The 19,463-nt window shown below is 35.7% G+C and overlaps 1 protein-coding gene across 4 annotated transcripts in view; it reads left to right on the plus strand.

Moving 5' to 3' along the window:
• Window positions 1-19,463, plus strand: part of Map3k20 (mitogen-activated protein kinase kinase kinase 20) — a 174,620-nt gene that overhangs the window by 88,386 nt on the left and 66,771 nt on the right. For all 4 annotated transcript variants that reach the window (XM_026389532.2, XM_026389530.2, XM_026389531.2 and 1 more), the window contains exons 4-8: window positions 1,749-1,850; window positions 6,195-6,260; window positions 11,187-11,215; window positions 11,319-11,456; window positions 18,448-18,534. In XM_026389532.2, the coding sequence (XP_026245317.2) occupies window positions 1,749-1,850; window positions 6,195-6,260; window positions 11,187-11,215; window positions 11,319-11,456; window positions 18,448-18,534 (422 nt within the window). The remainder of the gene's footprint in view (window positions 1-1,748; window positions 1,851-6,194; window positions 6,261-11,186; window positions 11,216-11,318; window positions 11,457-18,447; window positions 18,535-19,463) is intronic.

Here is a 19,463-nt window from a genome sequence, read left to right on the forward strand (position 1 = left end):
AGTCAGTTAGAGACCCTGTCTCTAAATAAAATACAAAATAGGGTTGGGGATTAGGCTAAGTGATTGAGTGCCCCTGAGTTCAGTCCCCAGTACCCCCCAGTCCAAAATGGGTAAGAGATTTGAATGGATATTTTGCTTAAAAAACAACACACACACACACACACACACACTCTCTCTCTCTCTCTCTCTCTCTCTCTCTCTCTCTCTCTCTCTCACACACACACACACACACACACACACACACACACACACACACAAAGGAGCTCGAGGATGTAGCTCAGTGGTACAGCATTTGCCTAGTGTATGTGACCAGGGTTCAATCCCCAGTAATGGGAAGGAAAAAATATACATATAAAAATAAAGAACCAAAAAGAAAAGATGTTAACTTTATTAATTACTAGAAAAATGCAAATTAAAACTACTACAAGATACCACTAAAAGTATACCCAGTAAAAGTATGCTGCACTTGTTGGTACAAGTGAAGCATAATCATAAAGACAGTACCAAGTATTGACAGAATATGGAGAAACTGAAACCCTCACTTAGTGCTTGTTGAAATTGTAAAGCAGTTTCATAGTTTATTAAGATAAACTTACCGTATGAGCCCTACTCCCAAGAATCTATCTAAGAAATGTACATATTTCCACACACAGACACAAATGTTGAGAAAAGTATTATTCATAATATTAACAAAATATTGGGGACAACCCAGTTGTCTCTCAACTGGTAAATGAATGTAGTATATCATACCATAGAAGAGTGTTCAGCAATAAAAAGGGATGAAGTATTGATACATGCCACAACACGAATGAACCTTGGAAACTGCTGAGAGAGCAAAGTCAGACACAAAAACCATAATTGGTCTGATTCCATTTATCTGAAATATCCAGAAAAGGCACACGGGTAGTGAGAAAAAGCAGACTGTCGGGCTGGGGGTGAGAGTAGTGATTAACTCTAAGCGGCGTGAGGGAATTGTTTAGAATGGCAGAAAGGCTCTGAGGCTGGATTGTCATGATTATTGCCCAACTCTTGACTTTACTAAAAATCATCAAAGTGTGTACTTACAGGCAGTGAATTTTATGGCATGTAATTTATTCTTCGGGAGAGCCATTTTTAAAGGAATCTTCTCACTTTCTTGACCTTCTGTGCTTGTATTTTGAGAGCTCTTCTAAATCCAGATGCAACAAGGATTGGTTTGTTGACAGTTTGTAACATAAACTCTGATTTATTTATTTAATAGTATTTATCTCACAAGAATAACAACTTTTAAAGAAATACCTATTTGCCTGCATGTCTGTGTTTCAAGTACATTTTTCCAACACTTCTTTGTGTTTCTCAGTTCCTTCTAAATGGCTTTTGATTCTCAACTAAAGTTTACTGTTCATTTTGTGTTAGTGAGCTTGTCTTTCACAGATTCCTCCTACCCCCAATGATATTAACTTTTAGAAAACACAGCATTGGGCTGGGGATGTGGCTCAAGCGGTAGCACACTCGCCTGGCATGCGTGCGGCCCGGGTTCAATCCTCAGCACCACATACAAAGATGTTGTGTCCGCTGATAACTAAAAAAAAATTAAAAAGAAAATATTTAAAAAAAAAAAAAAAGAAAGAAAGAAAACACAGCATAGAATAAATTTTTGTATACTTTGGATGTCTTTTGTTAACTTTGTTTGTTGATGAAAATATAAAGTCTTATTTCTGAAATGCTCCTTGGTTTTGATTATGTGCTTTTCTTTCCTTTTAAAATAGAATATGCTTCTCTGGGATCACTCTATGATTATATTAATAGTAACAGAAGTGAGGAGATGGACATGGATCACATTATGACCTGGGCCACTGACGTAGCCAAAGGTAACATTGCTTGGTGAATTCTTATAGAATTGGTGGGAGCATTTCCTCACTCTGACATGGGGACTTAAGACAGAACATTTTTTATTCTGTTTCTTAGATATTCTTTTTTTAGAACAAAAGTAATATAAAAAAATTCTGCAATTCACTGTACATATTTTAGGTGACTACCTTTCAACTCCTGAATTCCTTCTGTTTTTTCATCATTCATTTCTTTTCCTAAAATAGAGTTCTGCAAAATTAGTAAACTTCAGGGTGAATGTTTTAGTCTTGTTTTGTGACATTGTAATTGACCAGCTGCTTGACACTTTAAGTGGAAAAATTATAATTCTGTTGTCCATGTGAGAGTCTCTCCCTAGTATCGAAAAACATGATTTATTGTAGGATTAGCTCCACTCATTTTGTATACATAGTAATATACTAAAAATAGTAATTACTCACCAAAAAAGTTTTCTCTTGCCATGTAAGAGCAACTCAGATTTTATTTTATAGTCAATGTAAATTTGGATATCACCTTTGGAAATAAAATAGTTTTAATATGCAAAATCCCTAAACAAGGTGTCTACTCCCCCACCACCTACCATAAATTCCTACAGGGACTAATGCTTTCTAAAGCAATTCAAATTCCATTTATTTTTATCTTTTTTTTTCCATTTTTCGAACTGAACATTTTTAGTTTTATTTGTAACTGTCAGAGTTACTTTGGAAACAACTTAATCTAAGTAATGAATGCTGGTAGTTACATTTGTATTCTGGTAACCTCTAGGAAGCAAGTGTGTCCTCATTTTACTGAAGGCACTTAACTCCTTTGCATCTTGCTACTCTATTCTTTAGAAACATCTCTTTACAAAGCAAATGTAAAGAGAACTGCTCATACTTTGCTTTCAATGCAAGGTCACCCAGTGACTTAGGAAAGCAGTAGTCTATCCTTCTGGGAATTAACTGAAGTTTTATGCATACCTGTCAAATTCTTCAAATATGGAGAATTAAAATTTTTCTTAAGGTTTCATGCTAGATTCTGCTACTAAATGATGTTTTATTACCTTATGAGAATATCAAGCTCTGTGTTTCGGATGAACTACGTAAAGCTTGGGTTATATTAATGAACTTAATTGTGTATTCATGCATCAGACATCTCAAATCAATCTTGAAATTTCATATTAAGATGTTTTCGTGTGGGCTGGAGTTGTAGCCCAGTGGTAGAGCACTTACTCAGCATGCATGAGGCACTGGGTTTGATTCATGACACCACATATAAATAACTAAAATAAAGGCCCATTGACAACTAAAAATATTTTTTTAAAAAAAAAGATATTTTCATGTAACATCACAGTCACTTCTCTGCATGTCAGAGGTATATAGGAACCACTTGTGTGTAAGCAAGATGATGTGTTGCCTGCAGTATTATGGAAATATATTTACACAAATGGAAATGCACACATGGCTCTTCTTGACACTTAACCTTATAGACATTTATATTTAAGGTGCTTGGCCAATTACATCCATGATATTACTTCATGGCACTTAGCATGGATAGACAACAATGACAGAATGACATCAGCATTCTGCTTCGAGTTGTCCTTAATAGCCTATCTCACACACACACACACACACACACACACACACACACTACCCCACCCCACCCCTACCACATCATTTGTATCTGGGGCAAGTCTCTTGGTTCTAGCACAGTTGTGACCTTCTGGAGTTTTTCAAGAGTTCCTGACTAGCATTAGAAGGGCAGGAAAGAACAGAACAGAATAAAGTAGCAAAGTAGAACCTGAGGTAAAGGGTAGGAAAGGAGCGGGGGAGTAGACACCCTGAACAGAGACCACATCTATGAAGTAATAAAAACCCTTTGCCAGATTGATGAATTGGTCCAAAAGGCAAGCACTAATGTATCTGGCCTCAGCTGAGGATGTCTTTACCTATTTATAATTATAATTTTTTAACTTTAAAAGATCCTTTTAGATGGCCTATAAAAAGGAAAAAGAAACAATTCTTTAGGAATAACTTCAAACCTCTCTAGAAAGCTAGGAGTAGAACTTGGAGATTAAATAGGAAAGCTTGACCTTGTTGATTCTATCAAGTTCAGCGAGGCACCTCTCAGTTTTAACTGTGATTTGAAGTTACTGAAACAACTATATGTTGAGAAATCAGAGACTGAATAATTCATTCCATGAATGAGAGAGGACCTGTGCATTTTGAAGTAGGCATTGCTCACCATCATTGCTGTTGAAAGAGTTACGTCCTCAAAGCTAAAAAAGATTCACTTGTTTCTGGATGGGAGGAGGAATGGGAGTTGAAGCAGTCCATCTGAAATTGTCACAAGTCAGTCAACAGTGCATAAAGGAACAATTAAGCAGATCAACTTGGATCCAGCCTCGAAATGTCACCATTAATTCCAAATCCTCCCCAAAAGTCTTCTCAATGACACCATCAGATTTTTTTTTCTTTTAGGAAACCCTGAACATTAAGCCTGATTGACATATTTTTCAACCTTCTAAATGAAGCCTAATTATAGTTGATTTTATAAAAACAAATTAAATAGAATTTTATATGATTGTGATTACTATATAGTAATATGTACACTAAATATTATTTAAGTATATTCCATACATTGCACATAAGTAATTTATGATACTTTTTTAATAATAATCTGCCATGAGGAAGAAATTGCCTGTATTTTAAGCTTTTATACTTGAAACTGTCTTTGTTTCTAATAGTAATTAAACAGATTCTACCTGAAAAAATTTCAGGGATTTGTTTCTAAATCAAGAGAGAGGTAGCTATGAAATTGGATCATAAAATTATTAAATGTTACCTATGTTGTAACTATTAAATTTTTATAGTTTGAAGTATGTAGAACTTCATATTAAGAGATTCCCTTTGTCCCATTTGCTTCTTTCTTAAGAACATTTAATTTCTAATACTTTTGTTAACTTCCTTCTTTTCAGTGATATATTATATGATGTTTACACTTTTTCTTATTTTCTTTGTTCGTTCTTTTCATGTTTCTTCAATATATAATAATCATAATAGTAGCAGAATAATAGATTATTAATAAATTAACTTTTATAAGATTGAAATATTCTATATACTTTTAAAAATGAAAGCCTAGTTATTAAATTGTTTTCAGTGGATAGTTCATTAACAAAAGGAACCTGTTTGATTTTGGCAGTGGAAGAGGCAATTTTCTCCATTATTTAGAACAGAGAAGTGGAGAAATAAATACTCAGTAGAAAATATTTTTTTCAGGGGCTGGGGATGTGGCTCAAGCGGTAGGGCTCTCGCCTGGCATGTGTGCGGCCCAGGTTCGATCCTCAGCACCACATACAAACAAAGATGTTGTGTCCGCCGAGAACTAAAAAATAAAATATTAAAAATTCTCTCTCTCTCTCTCTCTCTCTCTCTCTCTCTCTCTCTCTCTCTCTCTCTCTCTCTCTCTCTCTCCCTCTCCCTCTCTCTCCCTCTCTCTCCCTCTCCCTCTCCCTCTCTCTCCCTCCCTCCCTCCCTCCCTCCCTCTCACTCTCTCTTAAAAAAAAAAAAAGAAAATATTTTTTTCCTTTATTCTAAAGGTGTAGCTAATACATACTAATGAAAAGAGTCAAACACTACTAAGGAGGTTACCACAAAAATTATCAAAAGTCTAATTTTTTATTCAGAATAATGAATGCATTTAGTTTATACTTATGTATCTTGATTCATATTATAAATATTTTGGAGAGAATTTTGTAGTATGTTTAAATAAAGATTATTTCAAAGATTTATCCTGGTGAAAATATTTTAGTTTACAAAATAAAATATTTTGTAACTACTGTATATTTTTCTATCTTAAGATCATAAAATCCTTTACCGGTCATAACTCAGCAGTCCTCCCGGCTTCCACTCCTACCCTATCTTCATTCCCAGGTCTTATTATAATGAGTACTGAGAAAAATAAACCAGCTGGGTAACTGCAAACCTGCAGATATTCATATATAAGTGGGAAACAACTTTAGCAAGTGCAGAAGGCAGTTGGTAGTGGGATACCTAGTCATGGAGCACTTTTTCCAGTGGTTCCCATGCTATATTCATACAAACTCCAGAAAGCTAAGGTATCCTTACTAGGTATTGTAAGAAGCTAGCTGTACCAATCAAATTCCAACCTTTAAGAGATTAAGACATAAATTTTGCTTAAATAAATGTTACTAATGTAGACATAGCCTATTTCTGTTTTATCAATCCTGGAAGAATAGAGCATGTGGATTAGTTTTTGCTATTGAATTCTTTGTGAAAATATGCAAGGTAATACTGATGCAGTATTGAAAAATATTAATAGGTCTTTTTTCTTTCTTGTATGAAAAGGAATGCACTATTTACATATGGAGGCTCCTGTTAAGGTGATTCACAGAGATCTCAAGTCAAGAAATGGTAATGTAGTCATATTTTTTTTACACATTACAGATTACATGCACCTGTATATAGAAATAAGGATCATGCTTTATTTATCCTTTGTTTCCTGATGTTTGACTCACTACTGATACCATGAAAATTTTCCACTGTTAATAAATATCAAAATTCTCTATATTGTTTGAGGAAGCTGCATAATGTTCCACTGTATGAATATAGCACAGAATGTGGACAATTTGGATTGTTTACATTTTTTCCTATGATAAGAAATGTTTGGTTTAATACCTTCCAGCCAAATTTTTCAACACATCCCTAATTTTTCCTTGGAGTCATTTCCTGAAAGAGGTATTGCTGGGTCAAAGTGTGTAGTCATGTATTTTTAGTTTTCTATGTTTACATGGTTCTCTGTACTAGCATTTTTGAGTTTCATTTCTGTTACTTCTTCATTATATGGTATAAATTTTTATGTCACCCTTGCCCATATTACCTGGAATAGTGCCCAGAAATGATCAGTATGCTTAGGAGTTTGGAAATAAAAGCCTTTTTTCTTTTCCTTCTCTACTTTTGTACTTTCTATAGTCTATTTATGATTCTTTGTTTTATATTTTGGAGAGTGAACATTTTAAAATAACTTTCAGTTAGACATTACCTTCAAGTAGGAATAGTAACAGTGCTTCTTCCATTACATCACTTCAAAGTTATGGGAGAAAGGCAGTAAGATTATTTAGCTATAGCAGAACTAGCTCAAGCAAACATCAAAGTTTGCTCCTTTAAAGAAAAAAAATCTCTGTATCAATTACTTTTTTTATTATTTCCAAGCAACTTGCAGTAAGGAGGAGAATTATTTATTTTAAGAAAATCTTTAGGTCAGTGTTGCAAAAAGGGGTGTTTGATAGTAGTGTGCTTCTTAGAATGGGTAGCTATAGCAAGTAGAGGAGGAGGACCAGGGAATGAGCAAGGTATGCTTGCTCATACTTAGGACTGTGAGGTCTGACTGGGACGGGTGGGAGAGATGGGGAGGAAGGAAAGTTGTTGGCAGCTGCCCCTCTTCAGGAGCCCAGGTTAGACCCCCAACCTAGCCCATTTGACTCTGCCTGACTATCTTGCCCTCTTTAAGTCATCATTTATCCTTTGGCTCATCTTAGAAGCTTCCTGGAGCTAAACATTCTTGATATAAATGACTAATAGGAAATCATTAGGAAATAATCTAGAATCTATTAGGAAGTATCAGAGTTCTGTGTCTGGAAATTTTCAGTTCATGCTCTTAATTTCAATTTAAACAAGTTATTTGATTTCAGTAGATTCTATATCTTCCACAAAAGAATAAATTAACTAATTTGTGGGTTTATCTATACTGTCAGTATGAAGACCATATAATAATGGAGAATTTTACTTTACCATTTTAAAAAATTATAATCTGTACAGTTATTTGATAGGAGCACAAAACTCAAATTGAAAAAATAAAGACTCAATTTTTTGCATTTTTCCCCTGGAGAAGAAGAACAAGAATTCTAGTTTCTATGTTATACATTTTTGTAATGTTATTTTTAAAACTATTTGTTAATCTTACAATAAGAGAAAGCACTGGAGATTTTCAAAAACAATTGAATGTAATATTAGCAGTAATTACATTTTTATTTGCAAAAGTTTGTAGCAAATGTCTAACACCATGTTTACCCCAAGGCTATTTCTACATATGAGGTCATGCAAAGATTATTTTCTCCATTTATCAAAATCATTAGTAGCAGCTAATAAAAACCTGTACTGATTATCTACCATGTTCAGGCAATGCGTGGCTTACAAAAGAAATACCAGAAGCAGTACTTCAGGATTCTGTCCTTGGCCTTATCTCCTCTTATGGTCTTATCCTCCCACTCCCACTTACACCTTAACATTCCCTTGTAGGTCTCAATTTCAAAACTCTCTATCTGCTTATTAGACATCTGTGTATATATTTTATATGACCCTAAAATGTATTTTGTCCAAATTTTTTCATCTTCTCCTTCAATCCTAAAAGACTATTCCTGCATCCCTCTGCCAGTGACTGGCAGTACAGTTGCCCAAGACAGAGATTAAATAATACAGAATTAACCATTTAAATCCAGAGCTCATATTCTAACCATTAAGCTGTTTCACTCCATATCTGCTTTCATCCTTGAAACCTTATCCCCAATATCCAGCTATTCATCCAGCCTCACTGATCCTGTCTCCTGAGTATTTTTTCTCCCCCACCCTTTTTCTTTTTACTTTTCAAAATTCGAGCATTCTAGTTTAATATAATAGCTAGGTTTATCCCTACAAACCAAACATGCATGGAATTCGATTTTAGTTCATATTCTCCCCCTTTCCCTTTCTCCTTCCTCTCCCCATTCTCCTTCCTTGACTGTACTTGATCCTCCTTTTACTCATCTATTAATTTATTTTGATTGATTCTTTCTACTTATACCTAAAGGTGAAATTAATGAAATTATGGTATTTGCTGATAAATGAATGAAAATGGAGAACATTGTGTTAAGTGAAATATGCTAGTCTCAGAAAATCAAAGTTGAATCAAAGGTCAGATCTCTCAGATGTGGAACCTTGAGCAAAATAAGGGAAAAAAGGAGGGAGGAGGAGGATCAGCCACCATAAAGAAATAGGGAAGATCAGTAGTGTAGAAGAAGGAGATCTTGAGGGAGGGAGGAGGCATGGAAAAGGAGGAGAAATGCAGAATGAATTTTTTAAAATCATTGTATGTGTATGTATAAATACCACAGGGAATTTCACCCTTATGTCCTGAGTATTTCTCGACTCACTATTTCTTTCATGTCCTTTTTCACAGCACTAGCACTGTCATCCTCATCTGTCACTTGGGCCACAACCTCTTGCATGCACAGCTCCCTCTTTGTCTCTGGTTCTCTTCTATAACATGGTCTGCTTCCTGCACATTTGCTCATTTCCTTTCTTCACTGAAAATTGTTGGTTGACTTTCCATTTCTCACAAGGGCTCTTCTTTACTTGACCCTACCTCCCCAAGTTGCCATGCCTTGTCTTCTGCTCCTGAGGTTTTGCATAGATTCTCTTTCTGCCCAGAAAACTACTTTCCTCCTCCAGCACTCCTCATTTCTAGTTAGCCCCTACATTTTTTTGGTCTTTGTAAAAGCATCATTTCTTCCTGAAAACTTCATCTGACCTCTGAAGACTTGGATATCCCTGTGGGTTGGGTCCATAATACTCTCATTCTCTCTCATCGTGGAATTTTTTTTTCACTTTGTTGTTGATGTTTAATTTTCTCTCTGATCAGACCATAAACTCCACCAGAGCCAAGACAGTGCCAGTCTCATTCACCTTCTGTATAAAGCATATACATGGCTGTTGCCAGAGTAGATATTCAGCAAATAGTTGTTAAATGAATGAATGAATGTATGAATAAGGAAATAAGTGAACATTGTCTCTGCATTTAAGAATATTATTTTGGGGGGCTGGGGTTGAGGCTCAGTGGTAGAGTTCTTGCCTCATACGTGTAGGGAGCTGAGTTCGACCCTCAACACCACAAAAATAAACAGACAAAATAAAGGTATTTGTCCATCTACAACTAAAATTTTTTTAATTTTTTAAAAAGAATATCATTTTTCAAATTACAAATGGTCAACAAATATATGAAAAAATGTTCAATATCCTTAGCAAACAGGGAGTTGTAAATCAAAACTACACTGAAATTTCATCTCACCCCACTCAGAACAGCAATTATCAAGAATACAAATAACAATAATTGCTGGTGAGGATATGGGGAAGAAGGTACACTTATACATTGTTAGTGGAACTGCAAACTAGTACAACCACTTTGGAAAGCAGTATGGAGATTTCTCAGAATAATAAGGATGGAACCATCATATGACCCAACTATCCTACTCCACAGTATTTATCCAAAAGATTAAAAAAAAATCAGCATACTGTAGAGATACATGTATTCCAGTATTTATAGCAGTACAATCCACAATAGCTAAGTTATGGAACCAGCCTAAATACTCATTAATAGATGAATGAATAAAGAAAATGTGGTACATATACAATGGAGTTCTACTCAGCCATAAGAAGAATGAAATAATGTCATTTACTTGTAAATGGATAGAACAGAACATCATGCTAAGTGAAATATGCCAAACTCAGAAAGTCAAGGGTCAGATATTTTCTCTATGCGGAAGCTAAAGAGAAAAAAGTAATAAACAAAAGGTATCTTGCAAAAATACAAAGGAGAACAGTAGAGTAGAAATGGGGGGCTGAGGGAGGAGGAAAGGCAAAGGGGATGAACTGGGGAATAAAGTTGACTAAGTTATGCCATGTGCACGTATGAGTATATCACAATGCATTCCAATTATATATAACTACCAGTTAAAAATAAATAGAAAGAAGATCAGTAGAATAGAGGGGGATGGGGGAGAGGAGAATGGGCCAGTACTGCCGATTGAAATTTGTAAAACTATGTACTATGTATTTGTGAATATGTCAAAGTAAATCCCACCAATCATATATAACAACAATGTACTATAAAAAGAAATTAAAAAGAAAATTATTCTTCAGTTGAGAGAAAGAACTGTATATACCATAAAGTAATGATGCTAATGATTTCCTCAGTATCATATTGGCAATCTACCAGCAGAACCCAGGTAAAAATTTGGTTCTCCTAACTACTCTAATTTGGTGCCTTTTTTACTGGACAGTACTGCATTTGTTTATATCAAGTGTCTTAAAAGCCTTTTAAGTCAGCACCTCATGGAATTAAGCTTTTATTTTAATGTCAGATCTCTTTTGCAAAATCTTTAATGTGGTAAATATTTTGATTTTTGTCTTTTATAATATCAAATTAGAAATTTAACATTGAAGCTAGAAATAGAAGGTTATGCTTTTTTCAGTATAAGACAATTTAATAGGTAGATGATTGTCATACTTTCTTTTTTTTTTTTTTAGTTGTTATAGCTGCTGATGGAGTATTGAAGGTATGACTCTCTTTTAATTAAAAAAAAAAAGATTTTTTGAACGTCTGATAATTCTCTTATTAGTCACTAAGTACAAAGTTGATCCTGGTTCCTCTGTTCTCAGATCTGCGATTTTGGTGCCTCTCGGTTCCATAACCATACAACACACATGTCCTTGGTGGGAACTTTCCCATGGATGGCTCCAGAAGTTATCCAAAGTCTACCTGTGTCTGAAACGTGTGACACTTATTCCTATGGTGTGGTGAGTTCACTTCTTGTTTCTTGTTTGCTAAAGGAAATGCAGAAACAAAACGGCCTAGAGAAGAGAGACTTCATAATTGAACCTGGTGTTGAGTGGTACAGCTGTTTTTGGAGGAATGTCTAAAGCTGAGGCATGGGGAGAACACATCCCAGTTGTTGAAATGTGTGCTTTTATCACTTTTATGCATCTGAGTTATTTATACTGTGTTGAGACGAAAGCAGTACCACTTCCAAGAAACAGAACCTGAGTTAGTGTCGGGCCCAAGGCTCTCCTGCAGAGTGCTTTTTTGCTAGGTGAAATACAACCAGAGACTATCTCTGTAATTCAGGGGAAATGTAGATCATTTGGAATAGGACTTCTGTATGATTTTATATTGCTTGATTTCTCAAGCAATATAAAACCAACAATAGACATGCCAAGTGAGTTAATTAATAGGAAACTTTTGAGTGTCAACTATTAAAGTGATTAGTGAGTTTCTAAAAGTACAAAAGAAAATGTACTTGGCACTTAGCAGATGTCTACTGCAAGTGACAGAGTAGTAGTGACCAACTGGAACAAGAATCTGAGGTATTACAGGAGAATGACAACAGAGCATCAAAGAAGAATGGAATCCTGTGGAAGTGTGGGGAAGATGCTCAGGGAATAGAGACCACAGGAGGGAGCCAGTTAGGGAGCAGGAACTTATACAAGAGTGAGGAGATGGATCATCCTGGAAAAAGCAACCCAAGGTGGGAGCACATCTTGCTGGAGAAAGGAATTCATTTGCTGCCTTTCTTTGAGGATGAGTTCTATATTCCTTTTAAAAAAATCCAAAACAGTATTTGGAACTCCTTGTCTTTGCATCTCATCTCCCTATATTCATTCTATGTGTGCTACCTCTCTGTACCATTACTTCTTAAATGGACATTTTCATTGTAATAGGAAAAGAAGACCAGTTTGGGCTCAAATCAGCATGCTTTTCTTCCTGAAGTTATGTGTATTCTCACTGAAGGTACTACTAACAGCATAAGAGGAGGTCAACATGGGCAAACATGTTCCCTTTCTTTAATCAGTCTCTGGGTATTTACTGCTGGCTTCATTACACTTTGGTCTTTTTCAGTTGGCTAGATCTTTCTAAATCATAACATAGCCTATGTACCAAATTACTTTAATAGAGATGAGTCTTGTTGGCTATTGAAAAAAATCATTTCTAGAATGAAATATGTGTTTTGGCTGAAGGCTAGAATTTTAAAGGTTAAATGACAACAGTAACATCAAGCTAAATCTCCAATTCCTCATAGTGTTTCTAAGAATGAAAACTATACACTATTATAGATAGTGATGAAATAATTCTCACTGAAAAAAAGGAAAATAAGTAAAATGAAAATTTCAGAGACTGGATTCTAAAATAGGTCTTCTATGTCAAAGTTTACTACAGTCTAATCATTAGACTTTTTCATCTTCTGAGGATTCTGAAAATGGGGATCTGTTCTCTTATGAGGTTATGTTCCCTCATATTTAAGCAAAATTAATGTATTGAGTTAGGCACTGTGCTGGACACCAACTTAGGGCAATTTAAATTATATGTGGCCTACTCACTGGTACCAGAACAAAAGGTAACAAAATTTTTCTGCAAAGGACCAGGTAGTACATATTTTTGGCTTTGAGAGCCACTCACAGTCTCTGATACATATCCCTCTTTGTGTTTTACACACCCTTTAAAAATAACAATCCTGCTCATGTTCTTTAAAAGACCATACTTTGCAGGCCCCACTGTGGAACAAGGAGACTTGGAAAAATAAGCAACATAGCTTATCTGCAGCTTGTGCCAGCTGACTGTTCAATAGCAATTCAATAGGCAGCCAGTTTTTACTCGTTTCATGTGCATATAAAAATATAAAAACTTGTATATCTACTGTCATGTATAACTAATTAGAACAAATTAGATATAAAGTTTACTTAATATACATATATACACAAGATAGTTTAATACCTTTTGTATTTTCTGTGATATCATATTCAAAACTGCTGTTTTGAATTTGGGGTTTATGTTCCATTCACTTTTTTTAATATTTATTTTTTAGTTGTAGATAGACACAATACCTTATTTTATTTATTTATTTATTTTTATGTGGTGCTGATGATCAAACCCAGGGCCTCACATGTGCTACGCAAGCGCTCTACCACTGAGCCACAACCCCAGCCCCCATTCATGTTTTTATAATGACATCTGATGCATAAATACCTACAAAAAATTATGTGGGAAATATATATATATATATATATATATATATATTTCCAAACATAATTTGATGGTCATGGTTTTTAAATTATTTTGCATAGTTATATGAATTAGAAGATTTGAGGTTTATTTTCACTCTACAAGGAATAAGAACTGGCTGCCTATGCTTTTACTTTGAAAATTTTCTCCAACTCTTAGAATTTCCCTGTTAGAAATTTTTGATATAAAGATATAACTGTAAGTTATTCTCATATTATTAGTAATTCTTAATATTATTTCACTTATGAAAACAAACTCCATGCTACCTTCTCTCAAAGTCTTTCAGTTGCCCAGGCCTCTGATGTGAGGTGCACCTATCTACTCTTGATTAACTGAAGTTAATGACTGGGTTCCAAGAACCAAGAACAAATGCCTTTATGCACATAAGCCATAAAAGTTGTTGAGAGATGACTTTGGTTTACTGAGGTTAGGATCTTTCCTGTGTCTCTACAGTCCCTTTCAAACCTTGACCCCTTCTCTTAAGCACAGTCTGAGTCTGCCTTTCTGCAGCTGCAGGTGTTCAGTTTGTTGAAAACTTTCACTCAGGCAACTGGGCTCCACTTTCCAGAGGACCTGAGTGGATCTGTTTGTAGATTAGGCCTTCCATTTACTTGTTTACTGACCCTACCATTGGTTGGTTTGATTTGGTTTAACTGAGGAAGGAATTTAACAAATGCTTATCAAGTCATTCTCTCAAGTAGTTTAACTTATTCCAGCCAGCAGAACACTCCCTGGGTCGATTGACATTTGTACGCCAGACGTCACTCCACAGAACCTGTTGGTCCCTGCCACATGACAGTATCAGTATCAATCCACATTCATATTGGAGCCTTCCCTTATCTGGGGGGAACAGAAATGCCTCCTTAGTGACTCTGTTTTAAAACAGCTTCTATCATTTGTCTCTCTTGAAGTGAGAGAGGTTTGAGTCGGATACTGGTTTGCCTCCTGCAAAGAACTCCCATCAACAGAATTCCATTCAGAAAAATGTGCAAATACTAATTTAATTTTAAACAAGAATTCAAGATTGTTTAATTCTGACCCCTTCTCATTCTGTTTGTTCTAAATAAACATCATTAGTGAAAGAATAAGTACACACATGCTTTCCTAGAACTCTTTGGTTTAAACAATTGCACAATTTTTTTTTTTTTTAATGAAGGAAGCATTATGGGTTCAAAGAGCAGGAGAGGACAGTTGTTAAGGTTGGGTCCATGTTAGTTTTAGACTTTAGTGGTTTGAAAACCTTGAAAATAGTCCCTATCTAAGAAAACAATGTGATATAGAATTTTTTTGATGTCATTTTAAAATAGAGATGCATAGCCAAGACTTATTTGTTAGCAGGAGCATCTGTTTGCCTAACACATCCCACAGTTCATTAACAGCTTCTTCTGTTGATTGTAATCTCCCCCTTCTGTACAAGTCACAGGCAGATAGGGAAGAGTTGTCCTTATTGAAACCTCAAAAATGCAATGTAGTTTTACTCTTGGTTTTTAAATTTTTTCTACCAAGATTTAGTTCCCTAATAACTCTCAAAAATACTAGCGCTCCCCAGATTGATAAACTTGTGTTATTTCTTAACACATGGCAAAACTAACTAGCCTTGTACTGCCTTAAAACAAATGTTCCCCCAGTGCCAGAAATGGATCTTGTGATCTTTGTTTCTAAGCTGGTAAACATTGCTGGGCAGGCAATTGTTTCTCTCTCCATTGATAAAAGGACATGTTTCTACTCTCTTATGATAACTTCTCTTGAAGGACCAAACCAGAAAGTGTTTGATGTGTAATCCACAAGAAAAAAAAAAGCTTCAGAAAAGCATTGGAAGAATAAGCCTTCTGAGAACACAAGGTCTCACCACCCTCTAAAAACAAAGCCATCCTAATGACAATGCAGAAAGGATTAGCTTTCATGAGGCTTCTCAGCCAAAACCAGCTTTAAAAACAGTAGCTCAAGAGACAGCCTCTCAGCCATGCTTGTCTGTGAGCCCTGTTCCAGAACCAGCCAGGCTCAGGTAATGGCTTTTTATTGTTTGTAAGAGAAAAAGCAGGAGAAGTCCACAGCCTCATCCAAGTTTCTGTTCTGTAAACTGAAAATAGAAATTTTCCTGTGAGCACAGTTGAAGTGTGAGGATGTCCCAATATACAATGAGTTGGAAAATATTTTTAAGGTGAAAGATCACGATAATATTTGGCTTATATTCTCCCAACTGATATTTTAAGGCATCATTTAATATATTTTTAGACCTCCAAGTGACTTCCTCAGCTTAGTTAGTTTTTTGTGCCAAATGCCATTTTATTGAGTGTAGAAAAAGCCATCCTATCTTATACCACCTGCTTTTTGGTACTTTCCCAAATCTGAAGAATTAATAAAAGGAAATCTTGAAATGTGCTGATACTAGAATCAAACCAAAGACCCTATCTGGCAGTTCACTCTGCCATCGCCAGTTTTACACCCATCAAGTGCCTGCCTCCATCAGCTATGGTAGCTCATCTGCGATACCAAGAGAGAGTGAAATGAAATCTCCCTGTTTTTTCAGAGTTAGAGCTCTTAGAGAAGTATAACTTGGATCTTATCAAATTTAGGACATTTCCAGCAGAGTATCTTGAAATAAAGAATGAAGAATAAATAGCATTCTGATATTGTTTTCTCAAACTCCAGTGTTGCACTTCACCTTGCAGTATCCAGTTTGTGTGTGTGTGTGCAAACGCATTTGAGTATGCATGTGTGAGTATATAAGGTGTGTGCAGGCCAAACTAAGAAAGGAGGAGATGCAAGACTGCTCATATGAACATTTTGGGATCTGGAGCCATTGATTTATTTGAGGCTGATTACCTATTCCCATTCTCCTCAGGAATGCCAAATTCATTAACTTACTTGCTCTTCATATCCTTCCCTTCCCATCCCCAACACCAGTGGAGTGGTAATTGTGAATTGAGGGGCTTCATTTCCTGCCAGCCCATTCACTGCCCCACCCCCTCCCTGGTGCAGATGGAGTGTCGGGGTGATTGCATACCTGTGCTGGCTCCCACCCTTCCTTCCTTATAGCCTCCACTAGAATTGTCCCCTTCTGGGATGCCCCTTACCTTTTCCTAATCACTTGTGTGACTCAAATAGAATTATTCAGTAGCTCTTCTAAAGAAGTACCTTACACACTTGATTAAAAGCCCAAAGAGGCTTCAGTGGATTTTTTTCTCTTGCTTGAGCAGCATCTGCCAATTTCCCTGATTTTCCTTCTAATTATCTTCGTATTAGCCAGCATTCGTTTAACATGTTGTGGCTCAAAAGAGACTGAGCACTGGCTGAGGAAATAGTGAACATACACCTAAAGGTTTATAGGACTTATTCTAATAGAGCACATGTCCATTATCTATATTCTCATTTGAATATTCTCGTTTTGTGTTTTGAACAAGGGAAATCTAAACCTAAGCTACTGAGTCCTCTCCTTACTCACTGCTGCCGTGGCTCCGTGACTATAATGTCACTCTAGCGCTGTGGATTCCCCTTCCCTAGAATTCCCTGGGATTAGAGTTTGACCTTTAGAGCAAGTTCATATTCTGGCTCTGCCACTTGAAAGCTGAGTGTCTTTGGGCAAGTTTGCTTAACTTTCTAAAGCCTAGTTTCCTCACCTAGAAAATGAGGATAATGTCATTGACATTGATAAAGTTATTATTATTGATAAAATTTGAGTTGTTTGGGCTGGGGTTGTGGCTCAAGTGATAGAGTGCTCACTTAGCACGTGTGAGGCACTGGGTTTGATCCTCAGCAGCATATAAAAATAAAATAAAGATACTGTATCCACCTAAAACTAAAAAATAAATAAATAAAAAATTTGAGGTTTTTTTGTACTTTACAAATATTGGTAGACTCAAATTTTGGATGTACATTTGTTTAAACAGAGAAAATAACTGAGTTTCCCAATCTCCATCATTCAGTGTTTAGAGAAACCAAAATCAATAGTATTTCTGGTACCAGTTTTCTTTCTCTGGGCAATACAGGTCAGATTTACTAACTGTACTGATCTTAAGAATTGTGTAAGGTGAATACACATATAAACTCACATATACACAATCAGCTATTATGTGTCTACAGTGTTTATTACATTTTAGAAAATGGTATTGTAAATTATAGGTAGCTAAGAACGGATCCTTTAGACTGCCTCATTTTGAGAGAAAATTGTTCAAAACACAAAATCTAAATGTTATAATTTTGCATATATCTCCCATTGTGGGATAGATAGGTTTGCCAGTGATTTGGATTAGGGGCTCAAGTTTTTTGTTTTTTGTTTTTTAATGAGACCATTATTGAACTTTTAAAAACATAGTTGCATTTCTAGTTTTTATTGTATAGAGAAATGTAGCAGAGATTGAAGGTAGAAAAAGTTTTAACTTTTTGTAACAAAACAAAAAAAATCTAATTTGTGGGAATAGGTGAAAATTCTAGTAACTCATGAGATTAAGTTAAATCACTCAGGCCCATTAATTTCATAAAATTTTAAGTGTGGCTCTAGATAATCTAACTTCTTGACTAAGTTTGTTTCTATATTTTAAAAAAAAAGAACATTAAAAGTATATAATACGTGAAAGAAGTCCTATGCATCAATATATATTTTGTCCAAGTTTCTACAGATGGGGTTGGTTGTATCTGGTAATTGGATACAATTAAATATTACGTAAAGTTTCAGTAATATACCAAAAATATAAAGTACAAGAATAAAATTCCGTTTTCTTTTTGTTCCAGGTTCTCTGGGAGATGCTAACAAGGGAGGTCCCCTTTAAAGGTTTGGAAGGATTACAAGTAGCTTGGCTTGTAGTGGAAAAAAACGAGGTAAGACTACGTTTCTCCATTCAGGTACATAGATCAGAAAACAGTATTGGGGTTTTGCAAAAGACTTTTTCATCTTCTTCAAATTGAAAGTAAGTTCACGCTTATGGAAAGATTAGCAGTAGGAGCTAACACAAAGGGTCAAAGTGATGTTATTCCTCATGAATGGACCCTTTACATCTAATTGTTGCAGCTTCACGTCGTGATGCTGTAGATCAAAAATTGTACAAGTACTGTACTAGTTTCTCAGTCTCAATTGTAAAACCTAGGGGTTTGTTCTTAGTGATGAAAGAAGCCATTGCGTCCAAGGTAGGGGAACAGTTTAACTCCATCTCCTGCGTTTAGGACATCTTTTTTACTGGCCGGGAGTTGATATATCTGTAAGAGACCTTCAGCTACTTCAACTTACCTCTCCCAGCAGGAGTCACTATAGTACAAGAAACTGTCGCTTAGATGAGAATTTCAAAAATAAAAGAAGAAAAAATAGTTTCAAAAAAGGGAAAAATTACAGTTTTGCCACCTACGTTGAACACTACATTGAAGATGAGCTCCTCACTGGAATTGGCGAGGCAGTGGCATAACTGTTCGCTTCTTCATGCAGAGCCTTTCCATTTCAAAAGAACTTCAGTGGCGTAAACACCGTTTGTGCTGTGTCCCCAGCCTCGCTTTTCTTCTTCCCACAAATTGAGGCTTTCAGTTAGTTGGACCTATGAGCCTACATCAGAGAACATGGCACATTCATATCAAAGAGAGCAACTACATTTTGAAAGGTTTAAAATTGTGCCTGAAACGCAGAGCCATGGAAATTCTCAGCATAAGGATGAAGCATCCAATATCAAGGTATTATAAGAACTTAGATCATGTAATGGAAGCATGCAGTTGTCTTTGCAAGGTGAAACAACTTTATTTCACAAAACTTCTTCATTTCCCAA

The sequence above is a fragment of the Urocitellus parryii genome, chromosome 1 (assembly GCF_045843805.1).
Source record: "Urocitellus parryii isolate mUroPar1 chromosome 1, mUroPar1.hap1, whole genome shotgun sequence".
NCBI classification, from domain to species: Eukaryota; Metazoa; Chordata; class Mammalia; order Rodentia; family Sciuridae; genus Urocitellus; species Urocitellus parryii.